General features: G+C 38.5%; 1 protein-coding gene across 1 annotated transcript in view; it reads right to left on the reverse strand.

Annotated features, from left to right (window-relative positions):
- The window catches only part of LOC126412719 (aminopeptidase N-like), a 276,843-nt gene that overhangs the window by 165,989 nt on the left and 83,783 nt on the right, over positions 1-27,071 (reverse strand). Inside the window, exon 5 of the mRNA XM_050082437.1 lies at positions 13,223-13,376. Within this exon, the coding sequence (XP_049938394.1) occupies positions 13,223-13,376 (154 nt within the window). The remainder of the gene's footprint in view (positions 1-13,222; positions 13,377-27,071) is intronic.

The following is a 27,071-nucleotide window of genomic DNA, read 5'->3' on the forward strand; positions in this document are numbered from 1 at the left end:
TACTTTAGCACCAGAAAAACGCATTGTTCAATGGAGTACATGGTTTTAATCTCTTCCTTCGGTACGCTAACCTCCTTTCATGATTCAATAGTGGAACTGATCGCTCTGGGCTTCGGATCACTATTTATACTAGGCATTATGTATGGCGATTACAGTGCCATCTGTTAGCAGCTTTTGTAACTATTATTTCAAACTGCTGTATAAACTTCTTACAGCTTTCACAATAAACATACCGTTTACTGCATTCCTCTATCGATCTTTGTTTTTGAGATATTTAATTTTGAAATCAGGGAGTCCTTTTCTGGACACTCTGTATTAACTTTGATCAATTGCAAGAACTGGTAGATTATATTGAGGCCCTCACTTTTGCTGACAAGCGGCATGGGGTAGGTGTGAGTTTGGCACTGATGCTTTCAGCTTCCAGGGATGACAAATCCTTTCTCAAATTTGATTCACACATGCACAGACGTTTTTATCGTTGTCGTGTGCATAACCATCTCATACGCAAGTGTATGGTTGTGAGAGTGCTGAGCCCTAACAGATGGTGCCGTGGGACATTGAGGGTTTGTAAGTGTCAAAGGAAGTCAACCCCCTGTTGTGCATGTATTCATGTTGCGAGAAGCTCTTCCCTCCCTTATGTTTGTGCCTGTGTCAGACAGGAATCTCTATGCACATTACTGGACTCTGTAGTTCTGTATCCTTACTTGAGTTTGGTCATTTGTGTAAATTATCTTCTGTCTACCCCTGCCCTCTAAGATGTCGTGTGGCCAATGTGCAAGAATTGGCTCCGGTTGGGTAGGTGCATTGTAGTTTGTCCATTTGCAGTTTTTTCTGGCCAATTATGCTCCTGATTGTAAAGTACTTAGAAGTTAATTTGTTGCTTGGCTGCGATTTTATTCAGAAACCTGTCTGGCCCTTGATTTTGCTAGTCATGCCTTCTTTAAATTCTCGCCACAGGAGAAGATAGACCTTGTCACTGTCTGAGCGTGAGTAATTCTATAAGTTGTGAGAATGGGTAATTTGATGTAGCTCATGATGTAGGAGCATGCCACACATTTGTTGCGTCTGTTGAGGGAGTTTCCTGATCTTCTGTCCCATAAACTAGGAGTGACTAGTGTGATCCAGTATGACGTATGTCCGAGTGATGATGATCCTGATCGGCAGTCTCCTCATTGACTTCTGCACCCTAAAATGAAAATCTTGAGGTATAAGTTGTCTAATATGTTGCAGGATGTGTTGACCAATGGTTATCTGGGGCTAAGTGGTTCACTGTGCTTGACTTGAATTGGGCATATTATCAAATCCCTCTCACTGAAAAATCTAAGAATGTAATGCATGTTTGACCTGACTGGAATCTCTATGACCTCAACAGGGTGCCATCTGGGCTGGTCACCAGAGCCGCTGTTCTATCTCATTTGTTGGATCATATCTTGGGGGATTTGAAGTTCTTCTGTGTATCTGGATGCCACAGTCCTTTACAGTGGTTCATTTGAGTGTCCCTTTGAAGCTATTAAGACCACCACACGAACCCCCTGGAGTTGGCTGTGGCTGACTTTGATAAAAGATTTGTTGCACAGACCGACACATCCAGTGAAGGGATTACTGTGGTTCTCCTCCAGGAGGATCAGGGCAAAGATGTCCTTTAGCATTTGAGTCAAGAAGGGTGTCTGGACCCTGAGATGAATTATTCTGTGCCTAAGTGTGAGGCATTGGCCATTTGTTCACCCTACAAAACTTCCAGTTTTATCAGGAACATAGGGAGCTCGATTTAGAGACTGATAATCAGTTATTAAATTGGGACCTGGCCAGGCCCAGGAAATCTTGTAGAATTGTGACATGAGTGGTCTTGATTTCAGCATTTCATTTTAAGGTGTGCTATGTCAATGGCTCCAAAAATCAGGCAGCCAAAGCACTCAGTCGCATGTTTGAGCAGGAAGATACCAGTGAGGGGAACTGAGCCCATGGCTTCAATGATTATGCTTGTACTGTTCTGAACAAAGTGCCCCTATTATTTGCTGTCCTTAAAATTAAGCACGACCAGGACCCATTGTGGGGACCAATTAGGAGGAAATTGTTGTCTGGAAAGGAGATTCTGAGGTTTTCTTTGAAGAATGACATATTGTGTAAACAAGTGGGCAAACCTGGGAAATTCAGAATTTGCTTGCCTCTTGAGTTAGTCCCCTCCATCTTTCATTAGTTCCTCAGGTCCTTGGTGGGTGGGCATTTAGGCCTGTACAAGACCTTAGCAAAGATATGAGCTCAGCTTACCAGGCCATCATTGTACAGAGATATTCGGCATTTGGTTGGCCAGTGTGACCCGTAGAATGGGGAAATCCAATAACAACCTGCTGAGTGCATTATTAAAATCCGAGTGTGAACAGTACCCTATGGATAAAATCTTTATTGATTTTGTGGGACCCCTTCCCTGTACTAAGAAAGGAAACTGTCATATCCTCATGGTCGTTGAGATGTTTTCGTGAATTGTTTGGCTCATTCCTGGCCAAGGAGTTATTGAAACTGTTGCTGCCAGACATCTGATCAACATCATCTACTGGTTTGGTCCTCTCAAGACTCTGGCGAGTGATAATACTCCATTTGTTTCTCAGCAATTTAAACAACTTTGCAGTGCCATTCAGCACATCATTACCACACCACATTATCCTCAGGGTCCTTTGCCAAAAGAGTGAACCATAATCTTAAGTCAGCTTTGATTATATATCATAATAAGTCCCCAAGTAAATGGAATATCCCCCCCCCCCCCCCCAGTGGCTGAAACTTGTGTTTAATTCCACTCAACACAAAGCATCAAAGGCTGCTCCTGCTGCCCTGATGATGTATCTCCTTGAATTCTCCACTATCTTACTTGTTGAATATTCAAGATGATCTGCCCACGTGCATCTATCACTACTGATATCTTTAAGAAAAATTGACAATGGACCAGGCACAATATAGAATTGGCCATTGTCAACAGGCACAGCACTAGAACCAGAGTAGATGTCCCTTTCAGGGCAAGGTAGGGGATAAGATCTTTGTAATAAACTGCATTGGGCACGTTCGCCATGGCATTGGATTTGGCAAATTCACATCACACTTTATCGGTCTGTGTTCTGTCGTTAAGGTTCTGGGGCCAGTTAATTTGCTGGTCAAGGATTTAGCCATGGGCAACACCCTCAGATCCACCATAGTTAGCCAGTTAGTTGGCCTTTCACCCTTCTTAGGGTGGGTGGAGTGTGGAGGGGGGATGAATGGTTTAAGGGGAGGGAGATTGAACAGTAGCAACTTTAATCTTGGTGGCATAGCACTCGCATGTGCCATTACCTGTTTGCATTGGCAATATTGTAAGTTGTGAGCTTGGCCTCTGGTTGGGGTGTGGCTGTTGGTCTGGCAGGGACTGGTAAAGTCAGTCAGGGAATGTCTTTGTTCTGGTCTACCAACTCAGTCACTTTCTGTTTTACTACATCCATTTCATGTGACAAATATGCTGTAACCGCCTTGTCACGTTGTTCGAGCATTTCATTCAAGCCTTGCCGACTCTCTTAAGGATTGACCGTACCAAGTTGGGGGAAGAGCAGCGTATGTCATGTGCAGCCTGGTTGGCAAATTCCTGGCCTACTTTGCAAACTTTAATTTTATAGCACCTTGATAACTGACAGCATGGATTGCAGCCAACAACACATCAGTCGGAATCCTGTAAGTCATGGCTCCTTCACTCCTGAGTGGAGTTAAGTGTTGTTTTCTTACTGTTAGGTACCTGATATTACAATGCCGTGTCTGTGTTATGTGGGCGCATTTTTTTGACAAGTCTATGAGTGGTTGTGAATATGACCATTGGTCAATGTAACTATTCACAGTTTGTGTTCCAGGCTATATTCCATGCAAGTGTACTAGTATTCCCTGTTATAAATTCAATAGATGGTTAAATCTGTAACATAATCTGTGTTGGAGGCAAAACACCCTTCGTAGACGAGTATGCTTAAGTCACTGCATCAGCAGGGGCTGATAGTTCTGCTTCTAAATTACAAGTAATTTTAAGGAGTGTTAAGATTATAACTTGTACGAGTAGTTGTTTGTACAATTAGCTGTGATTTTCTACATCGTAGGCATTCTTGTCTAGCCTTATTTGCGCATTTTACTGTTCCCTTCTGGAGTGTGTTGGCAGGGTAGTTATGGCAGTTCCCTGGGCCCAGAGCAGAGATGTGTTAGCTTTCTGTCACAGCAGCACTTGCATCATCGCACAGTGTCTTGGTTGGATGACAATCTGGTGCCTCAACCAGCCAATCCTGGTGGCTCAAGTTAAGTTGACTGTTTGATGCGTGCCAATGTGGAGTGTCAGCAGTTAATGAAGAACCAGAAGACTGCCCTATTTGGTGAATTTAATAAACTTATGAGGTTTAAAGCATATTTTGCAAGATCAAAACTCCTTCTCACTATATGTGCTCTTTAACCACTCGTTTAAACATTGCACCCTTATTACTAATGCCAAGCATCTTAAGTTTAAGGCTTTTTACTTATCAGTATAAACTGTTGAGCCTTTCCTTGATCCACAGTCATTAGTTAACTCCACTCATTGTGAAACTTACCTGCTTGTTCCTTGTTGACTACGATAGCTGCCTACCATAATCCTCAGCTTGCCTTGAATTTTGTCTATTAGTATATTCATTAAAGGTCATTGTCAACGTTTCTACTGGTGTGTACAAGTTGGAAGTCACACTTAAATTGCATCTCCTCCCAGATTATCTTGTATTTTGGGCAACTGCATTTTTTTATTAACACTCATTGTCAACGTCTCTGTTGGTGTGTACCAGTTGGAAGTCACATTTAAATCACATGTCCTCCCAACTTATCTTGTTTTGGGCAACTGTGTATTATTTAAGTGTCATTATCAATGTTTTGTTGATGTGTACCAGTTGAGTGTCACATGTAAATTATGTGACTTCCCAGTTTAGATTAGATTAGATCAGATTAGAGTCAGTTTTTGTTCGATAGACCCAAAAAATGAGGTGATTCTCATGGGTGTGGAACATTTCAGAAAGTATAACATAAAAACATAAAACATTTGAATATAATACATACTACTCTCCCACGCTGTCAGAATGAAACATTGTTATGTACTGCTAATAAATTTATCATACAAAAACAACCTTATCTTGACTGTTGTGACCAAGTGCTGTCAAAACTGAAATCTAACAGACATTTTTCCTTGAGATGGCTTAACATTTTCTGTTAAGATACACTAGACTCTTGCTAATCTGGCCCTCAGTAGTCCGGACTCTCAGTAATTCAGTGCACATCCAAAAACATGCACAATGAAGTATAGTGTACAACAATGCTTAGTTGAACAATGCTTAGTTAAGCAATGCTTAGTTAAACAATGCTTAGCTTATACAATGCTTAGTTAAACAATGCTTTATATACTGTATTTGAAATTGTAGTGTTCTTTATAGTTTGGAAACATGTCTTCTAAAAGGAACCACATTAGACCAGACCTCAAGCAGAAACTTGAAATTTTAGACAAGTTAAATCAAGGTTCTTTGCAGAAAGCCATTGATGCTGAGCAACTTTTGCTGGATGAGCAACTATTTATGAGATCAAACAGAAAGAAGATGTTATTTGACAGTACTCAAGACAAATGGATAGTGAGTTGGAAAAATGGAAGGCTATGCGAAAGAATGAGAATGAAGAACTGGATGTAGCTGTTTACAGATGGTTCATACAACAATGCAGGAAAGGAATTCCATTCAGTGGCCTGATTATAAAGGAAAAAGCAGCTGAATTTAACAAACAATTTGGTGGTAGTAACTTGTTTGCAGTGAGGGAAGGTTGGCTATCAAACAGGAAGAAATGACATGGCATTCGGCAGCTGACAGTCACTGGGGAAGTCACTCAGCTAACGATAAGGATGCTGATGTGATTGTAAGCAAGATATTAAAGATGATACAGGAAGAAGATTTAACTGCTGATGCCTTGTATAATGCCAATGAAACAGGACTCTTCTACAAGATGCTTCCTTCAAAAACATTAGCTGCCAAGAACAAGAAGGAAGCTCATGGTTACAAGTGACAGAAACATCGTGCAACATTAATGGCGTGTTGTACTGCAAATAGGAGTCATAAACTACTGCTTATGGAGACTGGAAAATCCCAACATCCACATTGTTTTCAATACACTAACATAAATGCTCTACCAGTGCAGTATTGTGCTCAGAAGAAAGCGTGGATGGACAGACAAATATTCTCTTCCTGGTTGCACAAAACCTTTGTACCAACAGTGAGAAAAGAGCTAAATAAGAAAAAGCTTCCACTGGAAGCTATCCTTCTAACTGACAATGCTCCCACTCAACCTCCAGATGTTTCTCTAAAGTCCGATGGTATACAAGCACTCTTTCTCCCACCGAACGTGACAGCCCTAATTCAGCCCATGGACCAGGGAATTTTGGAATCAATTAAATACCATTATCGACATTCACTTCTCGTCTCATTGCTGAACAAAAGTGCAAACAACTCTATCGAGACTACGCTGAAGGCATGGAAAGCAATTAACATATGTGATGTTGTTTTCCAAGCAGCTGAAGCATGGGATAAAGTGGAGAGCACTACCATAATGAAGAACTGGAGAAAATAATGGTCATCCATTGATGCCAAGTTGGATCCAGTAGTGAGTGACAACAATGAGCGAGTCAATTTGGTATTATCAATTACTTTGTACACTGATGTATTCCACAACCTTCCAGGAGGAGGAGAAATTGGTGATGAAGATGTTGCTACATGGCTAAATGTGATACGGACCGAACTTTAACAGATGAAGAAATAATCAAAAGTGTGCAAGAAAGTAATGATGAAAGTGATGAAGAAGAGGACACAGGAGGGGAGAGCATGAAGATTTCTCATGCTGCTGGCACTGAATTTGCTGAGGTCTTCCTAGAGTATTGCATTATGCAGTAATCAGATACATGCAGTACCAATGTAATGCTTGTAAAGCGGTTGCATGATAAAGCATGCCACCATCGCGTATCATCATTGTGACAGTTAAAAGTGGGGACATGTTTCACAGTGAATGATACGACTGTATAATTATGTACAGTATACAATCAAGGACAAGGTTTTCTTTGAAAATTAATTTATTTTTGATTTAACAAAGTATATCCTCTATGTTTTAAAATTATGTCCTTTGGTTTAATAAAGTACAGTACAGTACACTATATCCCCTATGTTTTCAAAGTAAATAAAAACCAAAATAAATGAATAAAGTAAATTTCAGACACTCAATAATCTGGCACTTCTGCTAATCCGGCACCCATACATGCCAGGAATGGGCAGATTAGCAAGAATCTAGTGTATTAATCTACTGAGTAGAAGGAGTTGCCTATCAAAAAGTCTTTCAGACTCTGTTTAAAGCATGCTTTACCTGAAATCAAGTTTGTAATTGTTGCTGGCAATTTATTGAAAATATGTGTTCCTGAATATTGGACCCAATTTTGTCTGTGTTTTGGGGGATTGCGTTTTTTATTGCATACAGATTTTTATTAAGTCTTTTACATTGCTAAGGTCTTTCCAACAGCCACAATCACTGGCATGACTTGTTATCCTTTCTGTACTTTGGATGGATGCTATACACTTGTGTAACACATTACCCTAGCTTGGATATGGTTAGCAATTTTAGTGGCTGTCTTTGTTATTCATTTTGCTGATAATTTTTTTTTGTGAATCAGCTTGCAGCCAAGGCTAGTTGGTGTGACTTCTTTGTTGTTTTAGGGAACTGTATACTCCAGGTTTCAAGCCGTGCTCTTAATGGCATAAATTTCTAAAATTAGTTTTTAATGAATTGAGCCAGTTCAAGTTATTTTTAAGACTATGGACATTGTGATTCTTTCAACAAGGTTTTTTAAAATTGTAATTATAATATTGTTGTCAAGCAATAAAGTGTAGTTCATGAAAACAACAAAAGACAAAATGTGGAAGTCCACCTTCCATGTGCTTTCCTTAAAGCTATCTCAACCCTAATTGTGAGGTATTATTATAGCTACTGTATTTTTCCTTTTGAGAGGTTGTTTTTCATACTCTTATATATGACTGGATGTAACTCTTTGTCATGTGGATATTTTTGTAATAACATGGCACCAAAACCTTCTTTACTTGCATCTGTGTGTACGGTAGTTTAATTTCACATTTTGGGTTGCAGATTTTTAAAACTTTATCCAACAAAAGAATATATTTGAGCATCATAAATGTTGGCATCTGCTCTTCTTCAAAGTACATTCTCAATTATTAGTCTGTAAATTGCTCAGAAGTTTGACAGTTGCAGAGCAAATACTGTTAGACCTAGGAAACTTTGTATTGCTGCAATAGATTTCAGTTCTGGAAAGTTCTGAACTGCTATTGCCTTTTCAGACAAAGGTTGGATTTGCCCACACACTATAACAAACTTAAGGAACTGAACAGTTCTCATTAAGGACTAGCATTTTGCAAAATTAATTTCAAAGCCACATTTCGCTGTAGTTTTTAACACTAAACCAAGTTACTGGTGTGACTCAGCATCTCTCTTTGTTGGTCTTATAACATTATTCATGAAAATAAATATTATGTTTCCTCATGCATGCCTAAAAAAAAGAGTGTTTGTAAAACACAGAAAGACTGCAACTGAATCTGATAATCCAAATGGAAGTTTCCTAAGCTGAGAGTGCCCCGAGTGTGCCGTACACGAGGTATATTTTCTTCTTTCCTCTTTAACATTAACTTAAAAAATGAAAAAAAAAGAAAAACATTATTGAAATCTAGTGTGAAAAATAAGCATGCATCTTGAGGCATCTTGTAGTTTATCTAAAATTTGATCTATAATCTATTAAGGACTATGGGTAATGATCTTTCTCTGTGATCTTGTTTAACATTCTATAATCTATCGGCCTACAGACACAGTAGTCTCCATTTTTCTCTGTTTTCAACTACAACATGGCAAGTATTTCATATGAACTCTGTTTTATAATCCCTTCATCTACCCACTTCTGAACTTGGTTGTCAACATATTCTTTCTCTCTTGGAACAATCTTCTGCATCTTTTATTTATCAATTGTTGTTCTATCACCATAATCTGCATCCTTACATCAGTGGATTTTGTCTTTGCTGGGGTATAAGTAGTCACTAAATCTTTGATGTGTTCCTTTGTTTCTTCACTAACAGAGCTTTCAATACCTCATTCTGGTTTGTCTGCTACACACAAGACGAACTTCCCCTTCTGACTTCCTAATGGCAACTCTGCCCTTGTTAATTCAAACTTCAGTCTCATCCAGAAAATCATTTCCAACAACAATTTCTCTCTGGAAACCACACAAAAATCTCTGTTTCAATTTTCACATGATCAATCTCAACTATGCCTTTAAAAGGATGTACTGGAAAGATAAAGTTTTTCCCAAATCCTGTCACAATGACATCTATTTTTTTGCAGACTTTGAGTATCCATAGTCTCAGGAACATCCTGTCACAGTAAATTCATTGCTACAGTCAATTAGCACCTTCACCAATTAGTTATTTATTTCTACATTTTGAAATTTATGGCTCTTAATACCCTTCTTAACAGTGTTTGCATTAATTGTCACCTTTTGATTATTCTTCTCCTTCAAGCATTGAGATGTGATACGTCCAAACTCATTACAATTGAAGCATCCCTCCCTCTTGCTCTTGTGGTTTCAATCAGTTGAACTGTGACCACTGGCACCACAACCGAAACACTTTCTTTGGATTCCAAGCTGCACTTTCAGCATTTCTGTTACTTGATTCTTCAGCAACTTTCTTTACATTTTCAGTGCTGTAACATTTGTTATTTCTTTTTGGCAATTACGTCACTGCTCTTTCATAATACCTCAGTTTTTCCTTAATCTCTTTCACACTTATGTGACAAGGTAGACGTTTTGTGCCTGAGTTGTGTTCTATCTCATCAATCACATACTGAAATAGAGAGTCGCAGGTTCCAACCCATCAAAAATGCTGTTTCCTCAAAGTTCATGATCCTCTTTTTAACTGGATATCCATCACCACCATTAAAAAGGTCACCCTAGAAGTCACAAAATGATGGAAACTTTCCATTCATCTTGTGAATATGGTGAGAATCGTGTTTCATTTTTATTGCCTATTTCTAAATTGTAATCATTTTCCATCTATTTTCGAGTAAACTCAATCTTTTATTTCTACCCATTTGGATTAGATCCCCTTCTTCATCATTTGCATCACCACCATCCTCTTCACATTCTATGATGTCATTAATTTTCACCGTAATTTTGTCAATGTTGGTAGTCATTTCATTTTTTGCTCTACTATCTATACACAATATAAGGCAGATTGCACATAACTCCAATCCTGAGAAAGATTCTTCAGTGAATGTCTTCTTAGCTTCAAATTCACCAGCTGGTGACTGAAAAGTAAAACTAGAAAATTCTCTTAAACACTTTCAGTTTCTTCTGTCATCTGTAACCATTCTGAAAATTAACTTATGTATAGATTTGATGTTTTGAACCTGCACAGAGTTTTATTTTTATTTGCTTTTCTGATTTCACCTAACGTTGTTATTTCTGGATTTTTTTTGTTGGTTACTTCCCCTTTCATCACATTTAAAATTTCTCCTTCAATCACTCTGCTACCACTAATCATCATTAACATGTGAATCCTTGTCTTAGATCCAAAATTGGCACAATTAAACATCGCTATGTTGACACAGACAAAATGGTGCTCAGAAAAGTTCATTGTGAACATCACAGTTTAGGCAGCAAAACTGCGTCATCACATGTTCAGTTAACTTCAGACAGAGCCCCAAAAATTTGCAGGAAAAATGGTTCTGATTTTCATGAAGAACTATTTATTACTCTCCTAGTTACAAATGTTACTACTGAACTATCAACAAGAGAACTTAACCAACAAACTCTTTTTTTCCCCCAAGAACATTGTTTCTCCATTTGCAACATGTCACCAGTCTCAATAGCAGAGAATCTCTTAAACCCCCATCCAAATCCCGTCACCCTCCATTTCCACCAATCAGAGAAAATTTGTTGATACCATCACCGTGGAATGTTTGTCTTTGTTGCTAGAGCCACAACCTCACATCTGCTTGCACTGCTTCATCACTACTGAAGTGAAGTCCTCAAGGGTGTTCTTTAAGTTTTCAAAACATGTGAAAATTAGATCGGGCCAAGTCAAAACTGTATGGAGGATGATCAATGGATTGTTGCAGATGTCATAGGCTGTGTGTGTGGTCTGACACTTCCATGCTGAAGAAGAGGGAGCTCAATGTGTGAAATAACTCTTTGAATTCTAAACTCTATTGCAACCACACTTTCTCATGCAGCGACGTAGTTATGCTACACACTGATATGGTACATGCTACAATTCAGAGTCCTCTAGAGGCAGAGGGTTCAAAACATGTAGATATTAAGAATTAAGATGTAAAATGAAACTTCGTGGCAGATTAAAACAGTTTGCCGGACCGAGACTCAAACTCGGGACCTTTGCCTTTCGCATGCAAGTGCTCTACCAACTGAGCTGCCCAAGCACAACTCACGCCCCATCCTCACAGCTTTACTTCTGCCAGTACCTCGTCTCCTATAAGTGCCAAGTAGCAACCTACCCTGTTCATATTACTCTTATTCCATCCCGGATTATCCACAGGTTAATTTAGCTTAGGAGCTTTCAATAAGTAATGCAACACATTTTCCCCCAAAAGCAGGTTGGTTTTATTCAGGATCCAAATACACCATATTTGTCAACATACTCTTCATTCAGTGTGATGGCCATATTTCACCTTGCTGCCAGGGCCTGTATGCCTGCACTGTGAGAATCTATGGGTCAGCATTGGAGCCAAGATCTTGCTGCCTCATTAACCTCCTTGTCATCCACGTGCTGCTTCCCACAGACAGTATCCTTCATTGGGCTAAACAGACAGAAGTCAGATGTGCAAGATCTGGGCTGTAGGATGGATCAGGGAAAACATTCCAGTGAAGTTTTGTGAGCTCCTCTCAGGTGCACAGACTTAAGTGAGGCTTTGAATTGTCATGGAGAAGGAGAAGTTTGCATTTTTGTGTTGATGAACACACTCAAGTGGTTTCTTCAAGTTCCTGAGCCTAGCAGAATACACTTCTGAGTTGATTGTTGCACTACAAGGAAAGACATCAAACAGAATAACCCCTTCAGAGTTCCACAAGACAGTTGTCATCACTTTATTGGCTCAGGGTGTGGTTTACACCTTTTTATTCAGAGAAGAGGTTGTATGGTGTCACTTCCCAGACTGCTGTTTTGTTTCCAGTTCAAAATAATGTACACATGTTTTGTTTCCTGCGATCATGTTAAACATAAAATTGTCACTATCAACTCATTATGTGCAAACAACTCCATACACAAGGTTATTTGTCGCATTCTGTGGCCTTTGGTTACACAGTGAGGAACCCATATTTGAGTACCCCAACTCGACGAGTGTGTCAGCATTACCAACAGATGTCCAGTTGTGCAGCCATGTGTTTGATTGTGATCTGTCAATCACCTGGAATTATTGGGTCTGCACATTACAGCACAGTTGGAGTCACAGCTGTGTGTAGCCAGCCGGCACACATGACCTCGCTGTGATCATGACAGATACCTCGCCCAACGACTCACCGTGTTTTGTTCACTGGCGGGTCTCCGTAGACATTCTGCAAGCACTTGTTAACACCTGAGATGCTCTGGTTTTCTGCCAAAGACTCTCGATGACAGCTCTGTCCTTGGAATGTACCTTAGTTACAGATGCTATTTTGGAGGCTACGTTAAGTGCCACCACCTGTTGGAACTACACGAAACTACAGCAGCTGAAGTGGGGATATTCCATGATCTCCCACAACAAATTCCACATTTTTTCAACTGACCTTAGCCAAGAAAAAAATGTGTTGCATTACTTATTGAACACCTCTCATAAAATCCAACAGTCTTATTTTACATGTACCGATTTGCTGCTTCATAACTCCTATCTGTAACGAGTAGCCACCTATTGTAATTCATATTACTGTTATTCCACGCCAGATGTTTCACTATTTGATTTAGTTTTACCTGAAACATTTACACTTCCATTGCTGAGACTGTTGTGATGTAGCATATCTTTTGTGTTTAATAACTCACCTAGCCGAATAAATTATTTTTAAAAGATACGCAATTTATAAATATATAAATGAATGAGATAGTTATGTGAGAATTTGCACAACATGAGAAGCACACACCTGTGCCAGGGTGGCATTCTTCCCCTCACGGGTGACGTTGATGACTGGGAAGCCAGGTGTGGTGGTCCAGGTCTCCATATAGTCCGCCAGCTCCGGGTATCCCTCCTCCGCCACTGCAGCAAACAAGTCCTCCGGCAGTGCACTACTGTACATCCTGAGGACACACACAGCACCTCCACTTGAATTCTCTGTGTACAGTGTATGCCTGCTTACTAGCAACTAAACACCACAATGACTTAAATTAATTGCAATGAATGCTTCAAAAGAGATAAATATTGGAGATCAGCCTCTTCATATTGTATTTGTAGACATAGGAAGAGATTTTTTATGTACTCATTTTATTTATTTATTTAGCATTTGACAAAGTACACTGTATGGATCAAGATACATTTCCATTTTATTCACTGACAGGTACATAGTTTTTACTGTCTACTGTTGAACAAAAATATAATTTATTAAAAAACTATTCTTCAGCTATTTCATATTAAATTAGATTTTGTACAATTTTTCTTTTGATGCAATAATGGTATTGCAATTGTTTTGAACTGTAGTGCACATATATTCATTAACACTGTAATAACAGTTTTCCATTACAAAATTTTTGAGACATTTTTGAAAATATTTTTATTGTTTATTTCTCTCAAGAATGAAGGGAGTTTTTGAAGGGCATTTGCTTCAGCATATAATGGCTTTTTTTTGTATTTTGTGGTGTTGTGCGTAGGCTCATGGAAGAGGTTCCATTTTCTTGTGTCATGGTTGTGTTGTGTGTTGTTAACTCTAGTATTGGCAGAATATTTGAATTTTGTCCAACAGAGGAGTTCATGTAGGTATATACTGGGTAATTTTAGTATTTTGAGAACTTTAATTGCTGGTTTACCTGAATCTTTCCATTTAAGGTTGGCTATCATTCTTATAGCTCTTTTTTGTAATTTAAATACTTTATTAATATTTGCTTTTGAGGTGCCATAACTTAATGTCATATGAATTAATGCATAGTATATTGTTTTCATAATGCCTGTATCTTTTAGGTAGCTGAGATGGTGCAGCGCAAATAGGTTTGTACAGAGTTTCTCCCTTATATATTCTACATGCTTATCTCAGTTTACATTTTCATCGACAATTATCCCAAGGAATTTTGTATATTCGGTGTTCCCTGCTATGCACTCATCTATGCATACGTTGATATCTTCACTGTGAAAGTTTCGAAGTTTGATGTTTACACAAAGTGTTTTAGCAATATTGTTGTGCATGTTTAATGCAGTAAATCTTTAGAGGGCATTATTTACTTCTACATTGGCTTTTATTTCTAACTTTTCTGTGTCTTTTTCCTTGAACAGAAGAGTTGTGTCATCTGCATAGGTAACTATACTGCCATACCTAATCATATTTGAGATGTGATTTGTCTATAGAATGAGGAGTACTAGGCCAAGAATGGAGCCTTGTGGCACAGAGAAGTATAAAATTCTTGCTTTAGATCTTATTTTTTCACCAATAGTTTTTGTAATTTCAATATATTGGCTCCTCTTTGTCAGGTATGAGAGAATCCAGTCTCCTGTATTTCCTCTTATGCCATATACTCTTTATTTCTACTAAAGTTTTGTGGTCTACACAGTCGAATGCCTATGTTAGATCCATAAATACTCCTACACATTTATTTTTAGAGTCCAAGTTTGTTATGACATTTTTGATGCGATCTATTACTGCCTCTATAGTGCATTTATCTTTCTGGAAGCCAAACTGATTCTTGTTGATTGTTTCATATTACATCAGAAAAGCAACGAGTCTCTGTGCATAATCTCATTCGAATATTTTTAGTATGACTGGTAAAAGAGCCATAGGCCTGTAATTTTCTGGATAGTATTCATTCCCCTTTTTATGTATTGGTTTTATCAGTGCTGTCTTTAAGCACTTTTGAAAAGTTCCTTCCAGGAATGATGCATTGATTTGTTATGTAAGCGGTTTCTTGTGTTCCTGCATACAGTGTTTAAATTCTATACTTGATATTCCGTCAATTCCACATGACTTTGTTTGTTTCAGGTTTTTACTGTCTTTAGTGTTTCTTCTTCTGTCACCGGGAAAAGTGCAATTGTTTTCCCATGGGGATTAATAAATGTTTTCCATGTGTTATTGTGTTTTTTGTTATTTGTTTTTTTCTTTTAGATTTTGGCCTACTGTGGCAAAATAGCCGTTGAAGAGATTTATGATTTTATTCTGTTCAGTTATAGTTATTTTGCTGATCATGAACTGTATTTTGCTGTGTTCCTGCGAGTTGGAGGGTTTGTGATTTGTATTTATAATAGACCAACAAGCCTTGCTTTTATTATCAGCAGATAAACTTAATGCAGTACGATGGGGTGACAAAAGTCATGAAATACCTCTCAACATTGTGTCAAATCTCCTTTTGACTGAAATAGTGGAGGAACTCTGACTCTATAACAGTCCATAATTGTGAAAGTGTCTCCAGAGCAGGATTTTTGTGCATGAATTGACTTCCTGATTATGTCCCATAATTGTTTGATGGAATTCGTATCAGGTGGCCATATCATTTGCTTCAATTGTCTAGAATTTTCTTCAAACCAGTTGAAAGCAATTGTGGCCCAGTGACAGGAAGGATTGTCATCCATAAAACCTCCATTGTTTGGGAATGTGAAGTTTATGAATGGCTGAAACTGGTCTCCAACTAGTTCAGTTGGACGAGAGGACCCAGTCCATTTTATATAAACATAGCCCACACCATTACAGAGCTGCCACCACCACCTTGCACGGTGTCTTGCTGACAACCTGGGTCCCTGGCTTTGTGGGTTCTGTGCCACACTCAAACCCTATTATCAGCTCTTATCAACAGGAATCAGGACTCATCTGACCAAACCACAGTTTTCCATTCATATAGAGTCCAACCGATACAATCATGAGCCCAAGAGAGGCACTGCAGGTGATGTTGTGCTGTTAGTAGAGGCACTCACATTGATTATCTCTTGCCCCAGACCATTAATACCTAATTTTGCTGCACTGTCCTAATGAATACATTGGTTGTAGGTCCCATGTTTATTTATGCAATTATTTCATTTATTGTTGTTTGTCTGTCATCAAAGACAACTCTATGCAAACGTAGCTGTGCTTAATCGCTAAGTGAAGGCCATCCACATATGTACAGTCTATTGTGAGAGGTAATGCCTGGGATATGGCATTCTCGGCAGACTCTTGACATTGTGGATCTCAGAATATTGAAGTTCCAAACAGTTTCCAAATTGGAATGTCCTATAAGTCTAGCTCCAACTACCATTCTGCATTCAAAGTCTTAATTCCCATCATGCGGCCTAACCATGTTAGAAACCTTTTCACATGAATCACCTGAGTACATATGACAGGTACATCAACCCACTGCCCTTTTATATCTTATGAATGTGATACTACCGACATCTGCACGTGTACATATCACTATCCCATGACTTCTGTGACCTCAGCATACATCCTTATGGATCTAAATGGATTGTGTCATAATTAAAGCAATTCAGAGCTAGTATATGAAATCTCTACAGCTAGAATAGAAATATAAAACTTTCCCTCAGATGGATTTAAAGTTACATATGAATTTCATCAGGGATGCAGCTTATCACCAACACTTTACAACATATATGTAGGGTAAGCATTGAAAAATTATAAGAAAATGTGTAAGAACACAGGTATCCCAATAAATCATAGTACATTTGCTGATGACCAGTTAATTTCAGCAGAAAGCAAAGAAGACATTGAATATATGACAAGGAAATAAATATGGTAGTTTAAAAATAGGGTTCTAAGGTAATTTCCATAAAACAAAACAAAGTGATAGGACACTGGAGGAAGGAACGGAATCAATTGCAACAGAAGTGTACAAATAAGTAGGAGTAAAAACCACACAATGTGGTATCTACATCTACATCTACATTTATACTCCACAAGCCACCCAACGGTGAGTGGCGGGGGGCACTTTACGTGCCACTGTCATTACCTCCCTTTCCTGTTCCAGTCGCGTATGGTTCGCGGGAAGAACGACTGCCTGAAAGCCTCCGTGCGCGCTCTAATCTCTCTAATTTTACATTCGTGATCTCCTCGGGAGGTATAAGTAGGGGGAAGCAATATATTCGATACCTCATCCAGAAACGCACCCTCTCAAAACCTGGCGAGCAAGCTACACCGCGATGCAGAGCGCCTCTCTTGCAGAGTCTGCCACTTGAGTTTATTAAACATCTCCGTAACGCTATCACGGTTACCAAATAACCCTGTGACGAAACGCGCCACTCTTCTTTGTATCTTCTCTATCTCCTCCGTCAGACCGATCTGGTACGGATCCCACACTGATGAGCAATACTCAAGTATAGGTCGAACGAGTGTTTTGTAAGCCACCTCCTTTGTTGATGGACTACATTTTCTAAGCATTCTCCCAATGAATCTCAACCTGGTACCCGCCTTACCAACAATTAATTTTATATGATCATTCCACTTCAAATCGTTCCGCACGCATACTCCCAGATATTTTACAGAAGTAACTGCTACCAGTGTTTGTTCCGCTATCATATAATCATACAATAAAGGATCCTTCTTTCTATGTATTCGCAATACATTACATTTGTCTATGTTAAGGGTCAGTTGCCACTCCCTGCACCAAGTGCCTATCCGCTGCAGATCTACCTGCATTTCGCTACAATTTTCTAATGCTGCAACTTCTCTGTATACTACAGCATCATCCGCGAAAAGCCGCATGGAACTTCTGACACTATCTACTAGGTCATTTATATATATTGTGAAAAGCAATGGTCCCATAACACTCCCCTGTGGCACGCCAGAGGTTACTTTAACGTCTGTAGACGTCTCTCCATTGATAACAACATGCTGTGTTCTGTCTGCTAAAAACTCTTCAATCCAGCCACACAGCTGGTCTGATATTCCATAGGCTCTTACTTTGTTTATCAGGCGACAGTGCGGAACTGTATCAAACACCTTCCGGAAGTCAAGAAAAATAGCATCTACCTGGGAGCCTGTATCTAATATTTTCTGGGTCTCATGAACAAATAAAGCGAGTTGGGTCTCACATGATCGCTGTTTCCGGAATCCATGTTGATTCCTACATAGTAGATTCTGGGTTTCCAAAAACGACATGATACTCGAGCAAAAAACATGTTCTAAAATTCTACAACAGATCGACGTCAGAGATATAGGTCTATAGTTTTGCGCATCTGCTCGACGACCCTTCTTGAAGACTGGGACTATCTGTGCTCTTTTCCAATCATTTGGAACCCTCCGTTCCTCTAGAGACTTGCGGTACACGGCTGTTAGAAGGGGGGCAACTTCTTTCGCGTACTCTGTGTAGAATCGAATTGGTATCCCGTCAGGTCCAGTGGACTTTCCTCTATTGAGTGATTCCAGTTGCTTTTCTATTCCTTGGACACTTATTTCGATGTCAGCCATTTTTTCGTTTGTGCGACAATTTAGAGAAGGAACTGCAGTGCGGTCTTCCTCTATGAAACAGCTTTGGAAAAAGGTGTTTAGTATTTCAGCTTTACGCGTGTCATCCTCTGTTTCAATGCCATCATCATCCCATAGTGATATGCTGTTTCGAGCCACTTACTGATTTAACGTAATACCAGAACTTCCTAGGATTTTCTGTCAAGTCGGTACATAGAATTTTACTTTCAAATTCACTGAATGCTTCATGCATAGCCCTCCTTACGCTAACTTTGACATAGTTTAGCTTCTGTTTGTCTGAGAGGTTTTGGCTGCGTTTAAACTTGGAGTGGAGCTCTCTTTGCTTTCGAAGTAGTTTCCTAACTTTGTTGTTGTACCACGGTGGGTTTTTCCCGTCCCTCACAGTTTTACTCGGCACGTACCTGTCTAAAACGCATTTTACGATTGCCTTGAACTTTTTCCGTAAACACTCAACATTGTCAGTGTCGGAACAGAAATTTTCGTTTTGATCTGTTAGGTAGTCTGAAATCTGCCTTCTATTACTCTTGCTAAACAGATAAACCTTCCTCCCTTTTTTTTATATTCCTATTAACTTCCATATTCAGGGATGCTGCAACGGCCTTATGATCACTGATTCCCTGTTCTGTACATACTGAGTCGAAAAGTTCGGGTCTGTTTGTTATCAGTAGGTCCAAGATGTTATCTCCACGAGTCGGTTCTCTGTTTAATTGCTCGAGGTAATTTTCGGATAGTGCACTCAGTATAATGTCACTCGATGCTCTGGTAAACAAGATAAGCAAAACTAATTCAAAAATAGATGCTTGAAAGATCAATATTTGTACATTAAATGATATATTATGGAAATAGAATATTAGAAAGGAAACAAAAGAAAAAATCTTCAAACACTTACTGTAAACAACAAATTTAAACATTTTTCTGCTTCTGGTTTGTGACTGGATGGATTTACCTAATTTTGTGGTGCTGAATTCACTGGTTAAAATCAGATTTTTTCTGTCATGTCACATTTCCTTGATACAAAGCACAATTGAAAACTTAATTGATGAACATTAGCACAATTAAAAGAAAATAGAAATACATATTCAACACTTTAGAACTCAGTACTGTTTAACAAATAGCTTATATATATGAACATGATGCCAATAGAATTTCTAAATTATATCACAACATATTTTATACTTTAATCTGCTTTGGTATTTGAAAAGTCCATGATGCTCTTCTTTTGTTTGTTGTCCATCCATCACACCTCCCATTTAGTGACACTTTGTGTATCTTCTAGTACCCATGTACCAAAAAACACAAAAATCAAATAAATTGACATCCAAACAAAAGAATGGTAAACATAGAAATATGGAAAATAAACAATAAAATCCCCCAACAACTCAAAAATCTTACATGCTAGATTCAAATTCTGCAAACCAAACTGCATATTAATTGATATATCACACCCCAGACACAAAATGGATTTACCAGTTTCTTTATTCAGTGTGAAAATTCCAACAGTGGACTGACAAACAGTTGGTATAAGTTATTCTTCCAATTTGACACCACTGAAGATCCAAGATCAAATTGAGCAATGATGTTTTCCAGCATTTGCACTACCAACTGGTTGCTCTTTGATATCACTTCACATTCACTCACAACAATGGGGAGAACAGAATATCAACTTGTTAATTGACACCTTGCCAGGATTCGTGTATGGCAACCGACTGAATTTCAATTTAATGGTAGTTGCCATTGATTGTTGACATTATTAATTTTGGAGTAATAAATACTGCGCAATTCCTATAACAGAAAAAGAAAGACTGTGACCTGGATGAATTGCAGATCCAGATTACTGAGCCCAGGTAAATGTGGTTCCACTATACTTTTGGCATCTGCAATTGCATTTTTATTTATTCATCTGTTAACTGTAATGTGTAGATCCTGCCAAGAAGTAGGACTTTCAAAAATATGGATCAAGTCATGGCATGCAAAAAAAAAGCAAGGAAAAATAATCCGTGTACTGTATTAACGTCAAACTTGAACTATACTGCTTAATGCATATCTCTCTTATGCCACGTATGCATATATTTAATAAAATATCTTCTGACAGTGGTATTGGCAGATCACTAAACAGTGAGTGCCAGAAAAAACAGATGGCTAAATTTCAAACTGTATGGCACACATTGTTTCTCATAGCTGCAAATTCTGGGTACCTACAACATACACAGCCCAATCGCATTAATGTGACCACTGCCTACATTCAACGTCAATGTGCCGTAACCACTCATGGAAAACAGATGGCAGTTGCCAGCAGTAGAAGTGGAGAGTGTATAAAGCGTGTCATGGGGACACAGGAAAAAGTACAGTCATTGTTGTAATATGAAAATGGAGCGATTTATCTGATGTCCAAAGGGACATAATCATTGGATTTTGGGCCAAGGGTGGAAGCATTTCCAAAATAGCTAAGTTTGTTAATTGTTCATGAGCCTCCATGGCTGAATTATACCATGTGTGGCAATATGGCGCTATGTATAACAAGTGCCGAGGAAACTGTGGTGCACCACTGTGGTGACAATGATGAACAATAGCTGCAGAGGTGTATACTGGTGAATAGACAAGCAGCTGCTGAGCAACTGAATGGCCAGATGAATCTAGGTGCTACCAACAGTTTTTTCTCAACAACCGTTTAGCAAATGTTGCTATATATGGACCTATGCAGCAGGTGCCTCGTTCATGCACCCATACTGACTGCAGTTCATTAGCGATGAAGACTGGAATTTGCATACCGATACCACACCTGCACTTCCACTGAATGCCAAGAGATGGTCTGTTCAGATGAGTCACATTTTATGCTCCATCAGACAGATGGCCATTGGCATGTATGGCACGAAACTTCTCAAAGCAAAGGGGCCCGGTCAGGAGGAGGGAACATTATGGTCCAGGGAACGTTTTTGTGGCATTCCCTAGCTGATCTCATCATTCTCTAAGGTACAATTTTTTGTTATTTTTATTTTAATGATGGCATCTACCAGCAGGATAACGCATGTCACACGGTTCGCAGCAGAATAGTACCAGAATGTGCTTACCCTACTCCCATGGTCACCAAAATTCCTGGATTTAAACCCAACTGAGAATCTGTGGGATTACCACAATTCATCTGGGTATGTCATTGATTCTCAACTGAAAAACCTAGCGCAGCTTGCTGTGGCGCTGGATTTGGCATGGCACCAAATCTCTGTCAGTACTGTCCAGAACCTTCTTGACACTCTTTCAGCACATCACACAGTGGTCATGACTGATAAAGGTGGTCATTCTGGCTTCTGACACATGGACACATTTATGTGATTGGTGTGGGCATTTAGCCATTCCCAAATTTGTAATAGAGACACTATGTTCATTGCAGAACCCTTGTGATTGTGACTTTAGAAATTGCTGTATAACACAGGTTTGTTTGAATGTTCAATAGTTCATGCAAAATTATATTGTTTCCTTACCACAAAAATGGTTTCAGCACTGTCCTGAAGTCAAGGCAGATGCAAGCCTCAGATTCAAGTTGCTGAGGTACAGATCCCAACTTCTCCCTCTGTTCCTTCCACGCACAGCCCTTCCTGAACTACAGAGAGGGACAGTTCTGACATCTCAGCTCACTCTGGCACCATTCCTAGGATCAAATAAACACAGCTGCACCACAGTGCTCAAGTGAGATGGGGCAATGGTAGCTCACTAGACGGTAGGTTTGAATCTGTGTATAACTATCTAGAATTGAGATTTCTGTTATTTCCTTAAATTGTCTAAGGTGAATGCTGGAATGGTTCCTGTGCCAGGGTGCTCTGTTCTCTCACAGTTAAAGCTTATGTTTTTGTCTACAACTTTGTCATCAATGAAATGCCAAGCTCAATCTCCGAAATCGTTCTGCAACACTATTCAACTTCCACTCCTAATCCTCACAGTGTCACTGCCCTCCCAATTCAGCACAACATTACCATTGCAGTATTTTACAATTTGTCTAGAAGAGAGGGAGAAGTGTGGAATTTCAATGTCAAGATGATGTTGCCTTCTCAAATTATACATGATGCAACACAGCGCTGTGCGCAGTTATATAGTTATGAACTATGCACTCTAATAGGCACATCTGCGTAGCAACATCACAAACTGGGGTCATGAGAGCCTTCTCAGATCAGTCCTAGGCTGTTGGTCATAGTTTCCACTGATAAGCTTGAGGTTTATTTTGAGACATTCAAAAGCTGGCCATGGGTTACATTTTACCCATATCAACCAAAAATTAAACTCTGCCAGTCAACATTAAAGAAATTTCATGAGTGTGAGTAGGTCTCACATGCTGAGGGGTCCACAAAAATTTAATTATTTATATAGACAATTCATCAACCTCGAGAATTGAAAATATTGACAGATTTTGCCTACTATCGATATCACTACTGCTGAGATACTGCTCTTAGGAATTTTGAGACTGTACCAAAATCTCTGCAGTAGTTAGATATAAAAGATTTAATGAAATATTTTTTATTTAATTACCAAAACATGACTACAACTTACATTTTGCATTTGCATGTGGTAATGTTTTTCTAAATTATGCTTTTGACAGCCGATGAACACAAAGTAAGTTCTAATCCAGAAAAAATATTTTGATGTGCTCATATATTAATAGCTGTTGAATTTTTTTTCCATTATTTGAAGTGTGAACCTCATTTCTTGCCAATGTCATGATTCTAGGTCAATGAAAAGTATCCTAAAGGTTTTATTTAGTGACTTTCTGAGCACAAAAATATGTGATCCAAATGACCATATCTTTTGATTGCACTGATTTAGAAGCTTGAATGCTTTGCACCATAAAGCGACCATAGACATTAAATAAATGAAATAAATTTCAATTTGATAAGTGTATCCATTCCTGAGAAACAAATGGGTCTTAACAGATGGACAAGCAAATGGATAAAAACACACACCCACACACACAAGTAATATATTTTTTATTGGGAAGTACCCTATAGGTTTACATGGATGAGCTTTTGAGTAGAGTCACATAAATGGCCAAATCTTTTGATTTCATTTACTTAAAATCTTAAGTTTTTACACCACTAACGGATCACAGACATTACAATATGACATACATTTCAAATTGATACGTCAACCCATTCCTGAGAAAAAGGTGTCTGTTAAGTTGGACAGACAGACAAACAATGAAGCAATGTTGTAAGGTTTCTGTTTTTACTGACTGAGGTACAGAATCCTAAAAGCAGTTGCCCCAAGACAATCCAATACATCCATTTACACAATTGGACATAAAGTGTTGTAAGGAGCTGTGTCGTGGATGACATCATAGATGCTGTTTCTCCACTTTGAGGAACATTAATCAGTGCCACTTTTTATGGTTATTTTGGTGATATCCCACAAGATTTTGTCACTCATTTCTAATGCTAAGGTCTAAGGTCCATTGGTGATGTAAAACATTTAACCTTTTAAGTAAATGCAGTCAAAAAATATGGCCATTTTTAATACTCACAGACTCACTCATGAAAACCTATATGGTACTTCCCAGTGACCTAGAACTGTGAAAATTGTTTCACAACAAACATAAAGGAAAAAAATCTGAAAAATGCTAATTCGTAATTATATCACACGACTAAAATATTTTTTGCCATCTGTTTTTATTCAGTTGCCGATATTCAATGTCAACCTAACATTATTGTTACCATATAGAATGAAAATATGTTTAACGATTATTTTCTGCCTTCACTTTACAATTTGTTGGACTTAATCATATCAAGATGTCATTTAAAACCATTAAATCAGAAAGGCAGTATCCACATTAATTATGACTGGTACAAAAAGATGTACTTTACATATGCTAATGAAATATGCTTAAAAAGGTGAAATGGGGTTAAGCAATCAGTCTCAAATCCAATCTTTATTGTTTTATTTATTTATTTATTTACTGCAGATCTATATTTCAGATATTTAATAGCTATCTTCAGTGCATTTAAATTGAGAATGGAGTTGTCTAGACTCGTCATTCTTTTGACTGCACATGGTGTTATATGACTTTACAATGTACATTGTCCTGTCGTTTCTTGCAATTTATTACAGACGCTGCACACAACAGACTCAATGGAATCAAACTTTTTTAAAATATTTGTATGTTTTAGGTATCAAAATAATGTAGCTTTCAAAATGTATATTGAGTAGAGAACTGCCAGTCTTGAGATACAGTGAAAATAGTATAGATCCTCTCAAATTGTGTTCTTTGGGTATGACACATTCTAACATTCATAGAATGATTTTAGAATCTTGCCCCTACCTGCACAAGTTTCTGCAGATGGTCGTATAGAACAAACTGAGCATTCAAATAACTGTCTTAAGCTACTTTTCTCTTTCATTCTCACCCCCCCCCCCTTTCCCCTCTCTTTCCATATCTGTTCCATGAGTTGTCAAGCATACACGATTTCAGTTTGTTTCTAAAATTCATTTTATCATCTTCTGGAGCACATATGTAAGTTTATTGATATCCTTCTTATGACATACCAATAGCAAATGAAACAGAGAAGGGGCAAAAAGACAGAAGTGCCCACTGAAAAAACAATGCCGTTGGTTGAGCACATCATAGCTTTCTGTGACACACAGAGGCTGTTAGGCAATTAAGATTTATATGTATACGGTGAAGCGAAATTCACACACTTGGGATTTGCAGTGCGGCTCCCCACATGCCAGCGATAAAAAAATGTCTGTCACAAAACTGAGTCCAGCAAGTACGTCTGGCAGAAAAGGACATTAAAGAGTGGCAATCTGACAACACTGTAACCACATGGGTGGTAATGATCTCTGTCAGTATATATATGTCGTGCTGTATAGTTGGTGCAGTGGATAGAGTTTTGGGTTAGCATGCAGGAGATTGATGTTTCGTTCCTGGGTTGGGGTATATGTTTTTTATTTGGTAAATTTAGTCCAGGTGGTACAGTATCTGGCATTTTTATCATCAACAGCGATTGCAACAACTCTTCTAGAAAACATTTGCACTTACATAAACAATCGTAGAAATGGAGGATTGGTCAGCTTTGTAAGAAGCCCTCTCCACTTTGTGGATGTGAATTTATTTGCATGACTTCATCTACCAGGTGCAAAACCTCTTTTCTTTGTATCCTCCTCCAATGGTCCCATGGTTAGTACCAACTATTATTCTCATCTCATTCAGTCTATTACATTTCGTTAGGGCCTTATGTTACCAGTAGGACTAGTGACACACTTTGTGAATAATGTCAAAATTTGGTTACTATTTGTATGTGTTTTCACCATGCTCCCACTAATTATGCCTTTCAACACTGAGTCTGATAACCACAAGTTGTATAGTATGTGTCTCGATGCATTATTATTATTATTTCTTTCCTTTATCAGACATTATGTCTGATTAAAAATGGAAAGTGACGCGGCAAATTTATAGCAAATGTGTGATTTTGTGTTGGTGTGTTCCAGTAATATTGTATCCATAATTTGTATTATTTAGCATGTTGGATAGTGGGTTCAGAGCAAGGCAGAACCAGAAAGGCCTTAATGAGTCTCCTTGGTATATTCCACGCTTAATCTGTATTGGCTGTGATGTGATATTATTTGAATTTGCTTTGATATTAAGTGTGGTTTTCCAATTTTTAATTACTACGTTTAGGAACTGTATCAGTTTAGGATCTACTTTGTATATTTCCCATATTTGTAGTAACCATCAGTGGGGTACACTATCAAAAGCTTTTCGGTAATCAATGTATGCATAGTGTAGTGACCTTTGTTTATTTTGAGCTTTATATGTCACCTCTGCATCTATTATCAGTTGCTCTTTACAGCCTCGTGTTCCTTTGCAACAGCCTTTTTGTTCTTCATTAATAATTTTGTTTTGTGTTGTATGTGTTATTAATTTCTGTGTAATGACTGAAGTTAATATTTTGTATATTGTTGGTAGGCATGTTATGAGGCGATATTTTGCTGGATTTGCTGTGTCTGCTTGATCTTTAGGTTTCAGATAAGTTATTCCATGTGTAAGTGTATGAGGGAATGTGTATGGGTCTGCAATGTAACTGTTAAATAATTTATGATATGAATATAATAGAGGGAAACACTCCACGTGGGAAAAATATATCTAAAAACAAAGATGATGTAACTTACCAAACGAAAGCGCTGGCATGTTGATAGACACACAAACAAACACAAACATACACACAAAATTCAAGCTTTCGCAATCAATGGTTGCTTCATCAGGAAAGAGGGAAGGAGAGGGAAAGACGAAAGGATGTGGGTTTGAAGGGAGAGGGTAAGGAGTCATTCCAATCCCGGGAGCGGAAAGACTTACCTTAGGGGGAAAAAAAGACAGGTATACACTCGCACACACACACATATCCAT

Source organism: Schistocerca serialis, chromosome 7, assembly GCF_023864345.2.
Source record: "Schistocerca serialis cubense isolate TAMUIC-IGC-003099 chromosome 7, iqSchSeri2.2, whole genome shotgun sequence".
NCBI lineage: Eukaryota > Metazoa > Arthropoda > Insecta > Orthoptera > Acrididae > Schistocerca > Schistocerca serialis.